At 39.4% G+C, this 16,939-nt stretch overlaps 2 gene segments (V, D, J or C); both read right to left on the bottom strand.

Annotated features, from left to right (window-relative positions):
• LOC127205014 (immunoglobulin kappa variable 2D-29-like) overlaps positions 1–16,939 on the bottom strand; it is a 551,636-nt gene that overhangs the window by 126,491 nt on the left and 408,206 nt on the right.
• LOC127205018 (immunoglobulin kappa variable 1D-13-like) lies at positions 6,400–6,813 on the bottom strand. The segment is given in 2 exon segments: positions 6,400–6,647; positions 6,765–6,813. Coding segments are annotated over 2 exon segments (297 nt in total).

The following is a 16,939-nucleotide window of genomic DNA, read 5'->3' as shown; positions in this document are numbered from 1 at the left end:
AATGGCAAACCTATCAGAATTACACCCGACTTCTCAGCAGAGACCATAAAAGCCAGAAGAGCCTGGACAGAGATCCTGCAAACCGTTGGAGACCACAGATGCCAGGCCAGACTACTTTACCCAGCAAAACTATCAATAACCATTGATGGAGAAAACAAAATATTCCATGACAAAAACAAATTCAAACAGTACCTATCCACAAATCCAGCTTTACAGAAGGTCCTAGAAGGAAAACTCCATCCCAAAGGGTCAAGCTACAACCAACACTACTCAGGAAATAGATAACTATACCATGGCAAAAACACAACTACACAAACGCTCAACTGGAAACAACATCAAAATTAAGACTCTTAACAGTCACTCGTCATTAATATCTCTCAACATCAATGGCCTCAATTCTCCAATAAAAAGACACAGACTAACTGAATGGGTGCATAAACAAGATCCAACATTCTTCTGCATTCAAGAAACACATCTCACCCATAATGAAAGGCATTACCTCAGGGTAAAAGGTTGGAAAAAAATATTCCAAGCAAATGGTCACAAGAAGCAAGCAGGTGTAGCCATTTTAATATCGAACAAAATAGACTTTCAACAAAAATTAATCAAAAGGGATGAGGAAGGACACTTCATACTCATCAAGGGTGAAGTCAACAAAGAGGACATCACAATTCTGATCTATGCTCCCAATACAAGGGCACCCACATTTGTAAAAGATCTGCTAAAAAAGCTTAAACCACACATCGATCACTACACAATAATAGTGGGAGACTTCAACACACCACTCTCACTGAAGGATAGGTCATTGAAACAGAAACTAAGCCGAGAAATAACATCATTAATCAATTCCATGAATCAAATGGATCTAACAGATAGCTATAGAACTTTTCACCCAAACAAGAAGGAATATACCTTCTTCTCTGCACCCCATGGAACCTTCTCCAAAATTGATCATATCGTAGGTCACAAAGCAAGCCTCAATAGATTCAAGAGGCTTGAAATAATACCTTGTATCCTATCAGATCACCGTGCTCTTAGGCTGCAATTCAACAACAACAGAGATAACAAAAAGCCTACCCGTACGTGGAAACTAAACAACTCTCTGCTAAATGACACCTGGGTCAGGGAAGAAATAAAGAAAGAAATCAAGGAGTTTCTGAAATTCAATGAAAATGAAGGAACAACATGCCCAAATTTGTGGGATACATTGAAAGCAGTGCTAAGAGGAAAATTCATAGCAATAAGTGCCACCACACCAATCGCCTCCACCGGAAGGCTCTGAGCTGCAAACCTCAGCCACTGCTGCTGGTGCCCCTGGTGCCGCTGGTGCCGCTGATGCCGCTGGTGCCACTGGTGCTGCCACTGCTGCCGCCTCTGCTGCTGCTGCTCTGATCTGAGAAAATCCGTGCTCCTCCCATGTGCAGGGGCACGCAGGTCCTCCACACCCTGGTCCCTCCGAACTGTGGAGCACTCCCGCTGCGGTGGTGTGGGGACCTTGGTGTTCCTGGGTCAGAAATCTGTGCAATTCCCTGAATTGTTCACTGGAGCCTCCCAACACGGTCCACACTGCTCGCCGCCATCTTGGATCCTCTCCAAACTATTTTGAATAATATATTTCAAAGATAAACTTGTATAATATAGAAGAATACCCTGCTTTCATGCATATATAACAGAGAAGAGTCTATTAGATCTTTAACTCACTCAAATAATTCTGATTGGCTAAAAAATATTTATTATGTATTCTCCTTGTGACATGTTTGGAGTATGGAGTAGCCATTACTTTAAATTAAATGGATAACTTGTCAGGACCATGTTTACTTGATTAAAATGAGCTTTTATGGCTTATTCATACTTACAAAGAATGCAAAGAAAGCCTTGAGCCCAGCAACCTATATCACCTGAAGTTCCAATTCTATATAAAGAGAGAGGTACTTTCATATGACAGAGGAAACGGGTACACCATTTTGTCAGCTTGGGATGCTCCATATTTTGCTATTTTCTGCCTTTTGCTACTATTTCCCATAGTTTCTCAGCGTAAAGGTTTGACTAGTGATGATAGACTTGAATACTATAACACAAAACACTGCCACTCAATACATGGCTCTGCTGTGTATTACAAATGATATTTTCACCTTTCACTCTTGAGCAGTAACTAGATAAATTATCCTGATTTAGTCAATAGCCTCCTCATCTGCTTCTCAGTTTCCAAACAAGCTGAGATGCCGGAATGTGTCAGCATCTTTGTAACATAAATACGTCTTTGCATTGGCCATCCAGCATTAATTATCGTTAAGAGAAATAGAATCTATTCAGTCTTCAGACACTTGTCCTAGATCCAGGGACTCCTTGAGGTCTTTTAGAAACATAATTATGAAAGACTATACAGTATTTAAATGTGAGCACAACACTGATGATTTTTCAGGGGCCTGGACTTGAGTGATGGGTGGGTGAGAAAAAGAAAACCTAGTCATAAAGCAGCTTCTTCAATATACAGGGCATCCTCCCCATTGGGAGTACAGCCCAGCAGCTTCGGGATGGATTAACAGTGTATTGGTCTACATGCTTCTTCACTGCACTTTCTTCCTGCTGACATCTAACAGCTATATCTGTGGCTCTCTTATCTTTGAGGCTTAGAAGACAGTCTTGCTTTCTCGGGATGTCAGGTTCACTCAGGGCACATTCAGTGGATGATAACAGAGGATGACAGTTCCTCTCAACCTAAAACAATAAGCAAATTATATTATGGCCAGGAATCTGGGATCTGAATTCTTACCCCACCTCCTTCAATGATATATGTAAGTACAAAGGGAATTCCAAAAACACTCAACTTTCCTTACCAATCGGCCTTAGATTGGGTTACATATTAAATGGTTTGGTTTAGATTATACCTTCCTAAGAAAGTATGGGTTAAATCATACATATTGAATAAATACTTGTTCACCTTGAGATCTGTGTGTCTTCCTATTCTGTTGCTTAGGAAGTGGACCTTCAGGGTTATTTTTTAAATTATATTTATTACTTGTTTATCTTACATCCTGACCACAGCTCCCCTCATCTTTTCCACTTGATCTTGCCCTTCCACCCTCTTTCTCCTTTCTCTGTTCCCCTTCTACTCAGAAGAAGGAAGCAGCACTCCTACTGTACAAACCCTCCCCTGTACATCAAGTCACACCAGGACTATTTTTAATATTTCAAAATGTTCAGTTTTTAAATTTTACTTATTTACCTTATATACCAGTTGTAGCCCCCTCCCTCCTCTTCATCCAGCCATACCATCTCTCCCTATTCTGCATCCCTTCTATTCCTCAGAAAAAGAGAGACCAGAAGGAGAAAAGAAGAAGGCTGCCATGGGTTACATGGAAGAGAAATACATGGCCAGTATGTATGGAGGATTTGGCCCAGATGAAGAATATTAGCAAGTATTTGGGATTATGGATGGGAGGTATCCTGTTCAAAATTATTAGAGGCAGATGGCATGAGATTGGGACAGGTATGGGATACCATTATGGGAAGTAGTTTAGAGTATTAATATCTGCCTTGCTGCAGATTAACTAAGGCTATTTTTAGAATATAACAGGTGTCTGTGTCTTGATTGATTGCTAGTGGGTTATATTGCAATAACAATAATATAGGCCTGATAATAAACATTATTAAATCACACATTTAACAACAGTTGGGGCATAGAAGGACCTGGGAGGGACAGGAGCTCCACAAGAAAACAATGAAGCCAACAAGTGTGTGGCAGTTGGGGCGGGGTTGCTGCAGAGACTGATGCATCAACCAAGGACCATGGAAGAAAAGGACCTAGACTGCTCAGATGTAGTACATAGGCAGGACAGCCTCCTTGTGGGTCCCATAATATGGGGAGTAGGGGATATCTCTGCCATAGAGTCTGGTGCCCACACATTGATTACTTTCCCCTTCACGGTGGCCTTGCCAGTCCACAGAGGAAGAGGATACAGGCAGTCCAGATGAGGCTTGATAGGCTGGGGTCAGATGATAGGAGAGGAAAGCTCACCCTTTCTGAAGACTGGGTAGGCAGGGAGGAGAGATGAGGGAGGGAAGATATGACTAGAGGAGATATGGGAGGGGTTAGAATAGAGATGTAAAGTAAATAAAATAATTTAAAAATATTTCTATTTTGTCATAGAACAGACAAGTCAGATTGATGAAATTTGTGGTAAGATGAATAATCCCTAATATTTATAATTTTACTGAATGTTGGGGATTTGGCTCAGGAATTAAGAGCATGTAAATTTCTTGGAGAGAACCTAAACTCCTTTTTCACCATCCATGCTGGATGGGTCTAACTGTAACTCCAACTTTCTTTTGACCTTTTGGAAATTTCATTCCCATAATACATCCTCATATGTACACACACACACACACACACACACACACACACACACACACACACACACACACGGAGCATCTACTGCTCTTAGAGATGGCCTGAGCTTGGTTCCCAGTATATATATGCAAATTTAAACTACACATAATTGAAAATAAAATAAGTATTCAAAAAATAATATTGTATTAAAATATCAAGGTGACCACTGTACTCAAAAGGGATTGAATAATGAAAGGGACGGCAGTTATACCCAATAGGGATTATGACAATGAAAGGGCATGCTGAGGCCATGAAAGAAGAGGCCATACAACATGGTGAGAAAGTCTCTATCTTGGAGTTGGGAAAGCAGAAATCAGATGGTCTCTTCTATTTTTCTGGAGGAACACAGCACTTTGTACTTCTTGATTATTTCTAAAGACTTGATTTTATTTTATAGCTATATGCAATAGCCTCTATGTGTATATATGTAGCCTGAGCCTGTCTTGTGCCTGGATATGCCAAAAGACTTGGTCAGATTGCCCCAAACTAAAGTTCTACAGCTTTATGAGCATCTATATGGGAACTGGGAACTGTATCCAGGTCCACTGAACAAACATCCAGTGTTGTTAACCACTGAACCATATCTCCAATCTCCTGCATGCCTTGCCTATATAGATCAATGTGTATTTTGTGCTCCAGAACACTGAGATAATCAAGCCATGTTGTTTGAAGATATTTGGTTGGCAGAGATAAGTTAGAACTACAAACAGGAGTTGATACAAAGGAAGAATCTGAGTCTTTTTTGTTTCTCTTTTTTTAAAAATTAATTTATTTTTGTTACATCTCAATGTTTATCCCATCCCTTGTATCCTCCCATTCTTCCCTCCCTCCCATTTTCCCATTATTCCCCTCCACTATGACTGTTCCTGAGGGGGATTACCTCCCCCTGTATATGCTCATAGGGTATCAAATCTCTTCTTGGCAACCTGCTGTCCTTCCTCTGAGTGCCACCAGGTCTCCCTCTCCAGGGGACATGGTAAAATGTGAGGCACCAGAGTACATGAGAAAGACATATCCCACTCTCCACTCAACAGTGGAGAATGTTCTGACCATTGGCTAGAGTGTACTGTAGGTTCACAGATAGGTGGTTAAATGAATTGAACATATAAAGTGATAAGAATTAGATCACATTTTGAAAACAATGAGTATAGATTACTATTGTTGTGTTGTGTTGGTGTTATATTTTGTTTTTAAAACTATGCTCTGGGGTAACAATTCTTTATTAATACAACCTTTGGAAACATGTTTAAGACAACTCATTATAATCTATGATTTCACAAATGTGGAAGTATTCATATAGGCGCAGTGGAAGTACTCCACTTCACACAGTGGAATTCAAAGTCATATTATTGGTATTTGTCAAGATTATTTGATAAGCAGACCAATGAAAATAGGAGACAGAAAAAATCCTATGTGAAGTGCTGCAGACAGCTAAGATCAACCCCCTCTGCTGGAATTTTAAGACACAGCAGAGTAGATAGGGAGCTTTTTCTTTCTCTTACATATGTGCTCTAGCTTTTGTAAGAAAATCAGGAGTCCTTTCTATTATAAGCTTCTCTCAGTAGTATTTCTTGCTTTTAAATACTGGATATTTTAATTTAATTTTCTGTATTTAAACAGTATGTGATGGAATGTGCACTGTAACATCCATACTTTGGTTTGAGTCCCAGTAGAGATATAATACAGACTTCTCATGGGGAATGACTGTGTCCTCTGTTAAGGCAGAAAAGATATTGGTAATCTGATTTGCTGAAGAGGAAAAGAAAGAAGATAGTTACATGACAGAAAACTAGCTAGCCTCTTCTATCAAAACAAATGCATCTCCACGAGCTTTGTTAAAAATCCTGGTACATCCGAGAAACAGCATCAGTGTATGACTAGAGAGGAAAAACATGTGGGTTAGGCCAGCCTCTCACTTCTGCTTACATGGAGGTTTATGTTATGACTTGTATCACTGTGAGAGGAAGGTTATTATACTGTTGGCAGTAATAGGTTGAACTATCTTCAGGCTACAGGTCGTTGATGTTGAGAGAATAATCTGTCCCAGACCCACTGCCACTGAACCTCGATGGGACCCCATCTGCCAAGTACTTTGCAGCATAGATCAAGAGCTTAGGAGCTTTCCCTGCTTTCTGCTGATACCATGCTAAAGCACTATTAATGTTCTGACTTGCCCGACATTTGATGGTGACTCTTTCTCCCAGAGATGCAGACAGGGAGGTTGGAGACTGGGTCATCTGGATGTCACATCTGGCACCTAGGAGTGGAGACAAAATAAAAACAAAAATAGAATAACAGAGAGGACTTTCCCCAAATTCCAGTCAACACCAAGCACAGTATAACAGGTAAAATCCCCATTTTAGTTCTTCTTTACCTGGAAGCCAGAGTAACAGGAGCCCAAAGAACTGAACAAGAGCCCTCATGTCTATGCTGAGTCCAGACTGTAATGACAACTGCACAGAGTGTGACTGGTATATTAATCAGTCCCCAAGGCTTTGAAGTGAGTGCATGCAAATCAATGGGAACCAGTAGGGCACAGCTGCAAGGCTTGCTGATCTCAGCACCAAGCACAAGCCCAGGGTACCCAGATGATGGAAGTCAGACCATGCGTATTTCTCCAGAGAATGTATTCTTTTTTAATGTTTTTAAATTATATATGATATTTCTAATTTATGTAAACTCTAGTTCAAATGGTATATATCAAAATATATTGAGAGTATAAACAAGATATCCACTGTGAAAGATTACACAACAAAGAAGGGATTATTAAATCTTTAATTCACTCAAATAATTTTTTTCAAGCAAACAAAAAATTTAAAAGTTTACTCAATTTAAATTGAATTCATTGAAAATCTCTCAAATGTTACCTTTCTTGAGCAAATATACTAGAGTGTCAATTTTCTATGAATCTTTCTTCTCTTTTGTGACTACAACTTAGAGAAACCCTATCTCATTTGCTGTTTTAATTTATAGCCTAGCAGTAGGTTGGGGTGTGGAAGTTGCATACTGAGTATAAGGCCAGCCTGAGAATAAAATTATATTCCAATATTCTTACTGCTTTTTAAAAAATTTTATTTTATTAATTTTTTCATATTACAGCTCAATGGTTACCCCCTTCCTTGTATCCTCCCATTCTTTCCTCCCTCCCATTTTCCCCTTACTCCCCTCCCCTATGATTGTGACTGAGGGCACCCGCTGAGTGCCACCAGGTCTCCCCATTCAGGGGACGTGGTCAAATATGAGGCACCAGAGTATATGTGAAAGTCTTTCTTACTGCTTTTTAAAGTGAACATTTGGAGAGTTTTACACCATAAATTAAACATTTATGTAATTCCTTATTGTTTTTTGATGTGTGTGTGTGTGTGTGTGTGTGTCTGTGTGTACAACGATATAAGTAAGTATGTAAAAAGAATTAGTTAAAAATAAAATAAGAGAGGAAGGATAGCAGGCTACCAAGAAGAGACTTGATACCCTATGAGCATATAAAGGGGGAGGAAGTCCCCCTCAGGCTCAGTCATAGGGGAGGGGGGTAAGGGGAAAATGGGAGGGAGGGAAGAATGGGAGGTTACAAGGGCAGAGGTAACCATTCAGATGTAACAAGAATAAATTTTTGTTTGTCGGCTAGGTTCTGGTAGGGGTTCGAAGCTTACTGCCTATATTCTCCTTGGCTGGTGCCTTAGTTTGAGGAGGACCCAAGGATCCAGATCCGCCTGTCATAAAGTTTTTCTTGTAGGTTTCCAGGACCCTGTGGGTCCTACTATTTCCTCTTTCTTCCATGCTACTCTTGCCTAAAGTCTCAATTGGATATCCTCTCCTCTGACCCACTTTCTTGGTAAGTAAAGATTTTCATGGTACGTATCCCTTGGACTAGTGTTTTGATATAAGTGAGTATATATTGTTTGTCTATTTTTGTTTCTGGGTGCACTCACTCATTATGATAATTTCTAGATCAATCCATTTGTCCACAAATTTCAGGAATTCCTCGTTTTTAATAGCTGAGTAGTATTCCATTGTGTAAATGCACCACAGTTTCTTAGTCCATTCTTCTACTGAGGGACACTTAGGCTGTTTCCATGTTCTGGCTATTATGTATAGAGCAGCTATGAACATGGTTGAGCATATGTCCCTGTTATGTGGTAGGGCATTTTCTGGGTATATTCCAAGGAGTGGGATGGCTGGGTCTTGAGGAAGCCCTATTCCCATTTTTCTGAGAAAGCGCCAGATAGCTTTCCAAAGACACTGCCTCAGAGTAAAAGGTTGGGGAAAAATATTCCAAGCAAATGGTCACAAGAAGCAAGCTGGGGTAGCCATTCTAATATCTAATAAAATAGACTTTCAACCAAAATTAATCAAACGAGATGAGGATGGTCACTTCGTACTCGTCAAAGGTAAAGTCAACCAAGAAGACATCACAATTTTGAACATCTATGCTCCGAATACAAGGGCTCCCACATTTGTAAAAGAGTTATTAACAAAGCTTGCCCCACTCATTGATACCCACACATTAATAGTGGGAGACTTCAACACCCCTCTTTCACTCAAGGATAGGTCTTTGAATCATAAAATAAGCCGGGAAATAACCTCATTAACCAATGTCATGAATCAAATGGATCGAACAGATATCTACAGAACTTTCCACCCAAATGCAAAGGATTATACCTTTTTCTCAGCACCCCATGGAACGTTCTCTAAAATTGATCACATTGTTGGTCATGAAGCAAACCTCAGAGGTCCTTAATTCAGTTCCCAGCAACCACATGGTGGCTCACAACCATCTATAGTGTGATCTGATGCCCTCTTGTGGTGTGCATAAAGTCAGAGCATTCATATACATAAATGAATAAGTAAATATAAAAAGGTATGTATCATCCTTATGAATGGTTTGGGAGTTTGCAGTAGACATTTCTTTAAATTAAAAGAATAATTTACCAGGGCCACTTCCAAAAAGTAAAAGATAATATCTTACAGATTTAACCATACTTCCTACAGTTCCATAAGTGGAAACTAACAGCAGGTGAACATATAACACATTGACACCATGACCCTTTGTCACTTGGAATTCCAATTCCTTATGAAGAGAGAGGTATTTCATCCTCGCAGACTACATGGACTTTACTGTTTAATCAGCTTGAGGCCCTACATATTCATTCTTTTCTACCATTTCCTACTATTTTCCACAATTACTCAGCATAAAGGTTTGACTAGTGATGATAGACTTGAATATTGTAACAGAAACATTGCAACTAAATACATGGCTCTGTCTGTATTACAAATGATATCTTACCATTAACTTTTAAGCAGTAACTAGAGACATTATTTTGATTTATGCTGCAAACTCACCATCTCCATGTGTGCCATAGTGTCCAAATAAGCCATGATGCAGAAATATACATGTTTGTGCAGCTTTATAACACAAGATTTTGAATACCACAGATCACACATCTGTGCCTTTAATTTGGCCATCCAGCCTTATTTATCATCAGAAAAAGTAGAATCTTTTCAGGCTTCAGCAACCTTCTCCTGGAGCCAGGGAACCCTTAGGTTCTTTTAGAAACACAACTGTGAATGGCAAGTGCTGCAGCCTGAGACTGAACTTACTGATTTAGCAGGGGCCTGGATTCCACAGGTGAGTGTGAGCAAACACCAGTCAGAGAGCAGCTTCTTCAAGATAAACAACAACCAACGCCTTCCCCATCAAGAGTCCCACACAGCAGTTATGGACTACACAGGAATGCGGCCTTCTCTGTATCTTCACTTCACTCTATTTCTACTGATATCTACCAGCTGTTTCTATGCCTGTTTTTTCATTCATGCTTGGCAGACAGTTCTGCTTTATCACATGATAGCCCCAGGATCTGGTAGAAATTTTATTCAGTAACCTGTTAATGGATGATAGCTGGAAGATGACAGCACCTCTCAACCTAAAACAACAAGCAAATCATTAGTTTTCAGACCATCTGGTATCTAAATTCTCATCACAGCTCCTTTAATGGTATGTGCAAGCATGAAGGGAATTCCAAAAACATTCAACCTTCTTTTACTAATGGGCCTTAAGTTGAAGTCAATAATAAATGATTTTTTTTGGATTGTACCTTCCTAAAATGTGTGTATTGATTTTACAGTAGTGAGCACTGCTGCCTTATAAAAAGAACCACAACTCTCCTGAAGCTCAGGCTCAGACACATTATATAAATATCTTTATGTCATGAGATTTAGGTGTCTTTCTTTTCTCTTTCTTAACAAATAGGCCTTCATTATTTTCAGATTTCAAAAAGGTAAGATTTTAAAGAGACGTTAGTAGTTAATAGTTGAAAAATAATGGATCTCATGAACCTTTCCATAACTATTCAAATCTATTCTCTAGAAGTAAGAAACAATTGAAGTTGACATATGAAAAGGTCTTGTCCAATGTAGTTGTGCGTTTGAAATGATATGGACATCCTGAAATATATGAATAATGTGAATGTAATCACAAGTGCTTCTCATATAAAGAGAGGGGATAAGCTAAACAGAGTGGTGGCTACAATAGAAATCATAACAGAATTATGAAGGTGGTGCTCAGTTTTCAGAGAATATGGAAGTTTTTTTTGAAGTATAAATGTTAGCATTAAACTATGTTCTGAAGTGTCTTCAGGACACCCACTGCTCTTTTTCTCCTTGAGTTTAATTCAGGAGATTGCTGTTCTCCAGAACTGTAAGGAAAATAAATTCAGAATCAATTCTGAAGGAATGGGCATTTTGCCACAGAAAACTAAGGAAAAATAGACTTTAACTTATCTGTGCAAAAAGCTTTCATTAATACTACAATATTTCTAGAGTTGTCATGATTTCTTGTCATTGTGACAAAAACATAATGGCTTTACTTTAAGATGAAAGAGGTCAAGAATATTTCTTGGCTATGAAATCTTGTTTGACAGCTGTGAATAATTGTGGGAAAAACTGAAAAATAAGTTTAAAGGAGGACATGTTACTGTTGTCTCACAGAATCTCAGAAATCTACCTATCATGACTCTAATGTATTTTTTCTCAGTTTGTATTGAGGCAGAGCATGGTAGTAGAGGGTACATGAAGCATTGATGTTTAGAGGAAAAGAGAACTAGAGTGACATTGAGAGATTTTAGCCCAAGTGTTAGGGGCAAAACCAAAACAAAACAACTGTTGTCAGAGGCACTTTGTACACCTAACTATATGCAATGTCTTAAGTTTCTTTCATTTTCTATTGGTAAAGTCTACTGAGGATTCAGTTTTCAACACAGATACTTGGAAGATCACTGTATATTCAAATTATAACATTCTTTCTCTGGCCCTTATATTCTCATGTTTGTCTTAAAATGCAAACAACATTGAAACAATTTATGACACCATCAGTTATTTTAGCTCCTGTGTTTTGTAAAAGTGAAGTCAAACACGTATAAGATCAAAGGTTCAAAAGGATGTAGGATCATATAAAATATGCAAAAAGAGAAGATGATTACTGTGTTAATGTCTGTAATCATAGAATTTCTGACATGAATTGAAAAGGATATTCTATGTGAATCTAGACTATGCTACAAATAGAGATAATGTCTGGTAAAGGAAAGAAAGTAGAAAAGGCAGAAGACAAATGGGCTATACATTTCCACATACAATGGAACAGAGTGAACATTCCTATTTCAAGAAAGTCAAGTGAGTGAAAGAAAGACCATAACCAAACACTGTAAGCATAAGTCCTGTGGCCCAGTGTCTACCATGCAGAGACACAGTAGTTGCCATTGACGCACACAAGCTTGAGCATCCATACATCTATGGCTTTGTTCCCTTTAGCCAGGTGTTTTCCACCTTTGGTTGCTTCATATTTTGACCAATGTTTTCAATAAAGACAAAGCATGTTCTTGACATCTCTTTCTTGCTAAGGAATCCGTTATAATCTGTACTTCATAATTAGAAATCTATACATTACTTTAGAAAGTAACTACAGGGATTGTTAAAGATGTCATACATATTCTGACCTTGAAGACATTGCTATAACACCTTGGAGGAGGCCTTCATGACCTCATAATTCTGTATTCCCATTTCTGCAAAAACCCAGCAACATGTGGCAGTGATTCTGCCCTTGTACAAAGTTCTGTGGGCAAAAGGTTTTTGTGTAATTCAAATGCTGATTGCTGAACCTTCATATCTGCTTGCAAATCTTGTTGTAAGAATCTCCTCTCTCAATTGTATTAACATGGATCCCCAATTGTTCCCTGTTATGCCACTAAAGTAGCTTAAAGCAATCACTGCGTAGGGTAGAAAATAGCGCTGGACTTCTTGCCAGCCAGGGAAGAAAGACTTAGAGCAGGAAGTAGGGCATTCAGCCATGGGAGAGGTTGAGGAGACATCAGAATAGAGAGAGCTGAACAGGGAAAACTACAGAGGGCAACTATTGCTGGGATGTATGCAGTGAGGAAACAGGTTAGCTTAGAGGGTTAAAGATAGAGTAACAAGTTTTCTAGTGGTTGTGTTATGAAGGTTATTTTTGAACAAACATAAACATTTCAATTATTTGATGATATCTGGGTTAAGAGAGAAACAGAAGCCATTTTATGAAAATAACAAGCCCTATGACGGACAGGATGAAAGAGAATAAGTGAACCAGAGAGTGATGAGGAAATAAGCCCTCGGGTCTATGTCCTCAGTGTCATGCATTTCAACTCAGTCATTGTTAGCCAGGTCCCTCAGATTCCAAAAGCAACTTTACCTGAGGAGGAGGATCCTATCCATGAGGCTGGGATTCACTGCAGACCTGTATGCGCAATTTTTTTAACCAATATATTTTATTAACAACCTGACTAACCAAAACAATAGGAAATGAGGATTCATTGACACAATAAGAAAACCATAAGGATATCAGTTCTGAGGAATGATTCCCCTGGGACAATCAGCAGGATTTCTTCTGTTGGAATCTAGAGTAACCAGAACCCAGAACCTCGGCAGGAGCCGGATCCCTGAAGCCGTTCCTTGAGCGGTTCTCTCTAGGAGTGTATTGAAGTGCAGCAATGAACAGCCAAAACTATCCCAAGTCTCCAAACAGCCCCGCCACCAGTTCTGGGCTCATTTATATATCTCCTCCCAGAGTCTGTTCATGGGATCTTTTCAGCTGGCAACAATCAAGCTCCAGCATGAGGTGGTTGATCTTCTAGTGGATTAACCTCACCTGTTCTCCCACAAGACCATTCCAATTGCACACTTGGGATCCTAAAAAACAGGGTTATCTCTCCTTCACAGACTTGAATGGTAACTCTTAAATTAAATACATCAATTGCCCCTGTGCTCTCTACGTAAGTGAGAAGCCAAATGTCAATATTCTGGAAGAGACCAATGTTTTCTTTTTCTCTTTTTATTATTGATTCTTTGAGAGTTTTGTCCACTGTCTTTTGATCATATTTATTCATGCACCAGCAAATTCTCCTGAAGGCAAACCTTCTATATCTACCTTGTCCTTTGTTTCTTCCCTTATTTTTCCCCATTTAAGACATGTTTTCCTCCCCTCTGTCCCAGTTTTCTGGTAAGTGAAGGCTTTCGTGGGACATGCCCCTTGGGCTAGTATGCAGATATAAGTGAGTATATACCATTTGAGTCTTTCTGCTTCTGGGTTAACTCACTCATTATGATCATTTCTAGCTTAGTTCATTTATCCACAAATTTTGGGAATTCCTTGTTTTTAATAGCTGAGTAGTATTCCATAGTGTATATGTACCACAGTTTATTTATCCATTCTTCTACTGAGGGACACTTAGGCTGTTTCTATGATCTGGCTATTATGAATAAGGCTGCTATGAACATGGTTGAGCAAATTTTCTTGTTGTGTGCTGGAGCATCTTCTGGGTATATTTCAAGGAGTGGAATAGCTAGGAGAATAGCAAAGTAGAAGGATCCAGAGGGTCCTAGAAACCTACAAGTAGAACAAAATGATAGGCAGATTTGGGCCCAGGGGTCCCGCTCAAACTAAGGCACCAGCCAAGGACAATACAGGAGGTAAACTTTAAACCCCTACCCAGATCTAGCCAATGGTCAGAACATTCTCCACAGTTGAGTGGAGAGTGGGATATGACTTTCTCATGTACTCTGGTGCCTCACATTTGACCATGTCCCCTGGAGAGGGAGACCTGGTGGCACTCAGCGGAAGGACAGCAGGTTGCCAAGAAGAGACTTGATACCCTATGAGCATATACAGGGGGAGGAAATCCCCCTCAGGAACAGTCATAGGGGAGGGGAATAATGAGAAAATGGGGGGGGGAGGGAGGAGTGGGAGGATACAAGGGATGGGATAAACATTGAGATTTAACAAGAATAAATTAATTAAAAAATGATTTCTTTATAGTATCTCTTGATACTTTGAATCAATGAATTTGACATTTAAAGGAAATAAAGCCTCCATACAAGGATTATATGAGCTGGGCCATGCTGCCAGTTCTGAATTGGCTTAATTTCCAGTTTGTAGAGAAGCAAGCTATTCCTGTTTTATAGTCTGACCTATAGAGGGATTCAGCATATGGTACATGACAAGCAAAACAAAAAAAAATTTGCCTTTGGCTAAAACTGGCTTTGTCCTTTGTAGCATTCTTTAATGCTTGATTCTCATACTGGATGCATCCCTAAGGAAAAAACTACACAAAACCAAACGTACATCAGTTCACATTCCATCTCTAGCACCTACTTACCATGTAACTTTTCTCATTATTTATTTGCTCTACATCCAAATTGCATCCCATCACTCCTCTCCTGAGAGTCCCTCCTCTCCCCTCCCCTATCCCATTCTCCTCCCCTTCTTTTCAGTGTAGGGGAGACATTTCATAAGTATCAACACCCCTGCCCTATCAAGTGCAGCGGAACGAGGTGCATCTTATTCTATTTACAGTAGAGAAGACAGCCCAGTTCAGAGATAGAAATCCAAAGGCAGGCAACACAGTCAAGAACAGCTGCTTTTCCTGCTGTTAAATGTCCCTCATGAAAAGCAAGCTGCACATCTGATACTTATATGTGGATAGCCTAGAAGTCCCACGAATGCTCTTTGGTTGGTGGTTCAGACTCTGTGAGCAGCTACAGGCCCACGTTTATTGATACTGTATGTTTACTTGCAGTGCCCGTGACCTCTCAGGATCCCGTTAGTCATTTCTCCCTCTCTTCCACAAGATTTCTCAAATTCTGCCTAAGTTTGTCCATGTGTCTCTGCATCAGTTTTCATCAGCTGTTGGGTGAAGCTTCTAAGATGACAGTCATACTAGGCACCGGTCTACAAGTATTGCCAAATATTATTAATAATGTCATAAGTGTGCTTTCTCTTACATCATGTGTCTGGGTCTGGGCCAGCAATTGGTTGAAAATACCTCAATTTCTACTCCATCTTTATCCCTGCATATCATGTAACCAGGACAATTGTGGGTGTAAAATTTTGTTGCTCAGCTAGATTCACAGTTTTTCCATCAGAAGTCTGCTTTGGTTAGAGGAGATGGCCATTTAAGGTTCCGTATCCCCTATTGCGAGGAGATTTATTTAGGGTCACTCTCATAGAGTGCTAGGAATTTTCACTTTCCTAGGTTTCTAGCTCATCCCAAAATGCCCCTTATTCCAGTTGTCACCAGAAGTTCTCTCTCCTTCAGTCCTCCCCCCACTTCATTCCCTTTGTTCTCACACATCTTGCCTCCTATTGCCCCAAGAGGTGATTTCATCCATCCACCCCTAATATCCAACTTATTTACTTTTCTCAGTTTGTTTCAAGACTCTCTCCTTGGGTCCTCCTTATTACTTAGCTACTTTAGGTCTGTGAGTTTTAGCATGGTTACCCTGTACCTTATCACTAACATCCACTTATAAGTGTGTCCTCACCATTAATTGGATTACCACACTCGGATGATATTATTTAGTTCCACCCATTTTTTGTGAATTTCATAATGTCTTTGTTTTTATGTTTTAGTAATAATCGATTGTGTAAATATACTATATTTTCTTTATTCTTTGGCCAAGGGACATCTGTGTTGTTTCAGCTTCTCACTATGAAAAATAAAGCTGATGTGAACATAGTTGAGCAAGTATTCTTGTGGTATGGGAGAGCATTGTTTGCATATATACACCAGAGTTGTATAGCTCAGTCTTGAGGTAAACCTATTCTTAATTTTCTGAAAAACTTCCAAAATGATTTCCAAAGTGTAGGCATAATTTGTATGACCATCAGCAATAGAGAAGGGTTTCCCTTGCTCCACATCCTCACCACATGTGCTGTTGCTTGAGTTTTTGATTTAAGACATTGTGGCAGGTGTAAGAGTTGTTTTGATTTATGTTTGCCTGAAGACAATGGATGTTGAATATTTTTAATTGCTTCACAGATATTAGAAATTTCTCTGTTGAGAATTCACTGTTTGCCTCTAAACCACATTCTTTAGTTGGATTATTTCATTTGTTGACACCTATATTTTAAAGATTAAATTAATTTACTCAGATTACATCTGTTAGCCCCTCACTTGTATCCCCCCCATTCCTCCATCCCTCCCTCTTTCACCCTACTCCCCATCCTAGGTACCCCCTCCTGGT

Source organism: Acomys russatus, chromosome 21 (assembly GCF_903995435.1).
Source record: "Acomys russatus chromosome 21, mAcoRus1.1, whole genome shotgun sequence".
Lineage (NCBI taxonomy): Eukaryota > Metazoa > Chordata > Mammalia > Rodentia > Muridae > Acomys > Acomys russatus.
The sequence above is the reverse complement of the archived record's forward strand: the minus strand, read 5'-3'. Positions and strand labels throughout refer to the sequence as shown.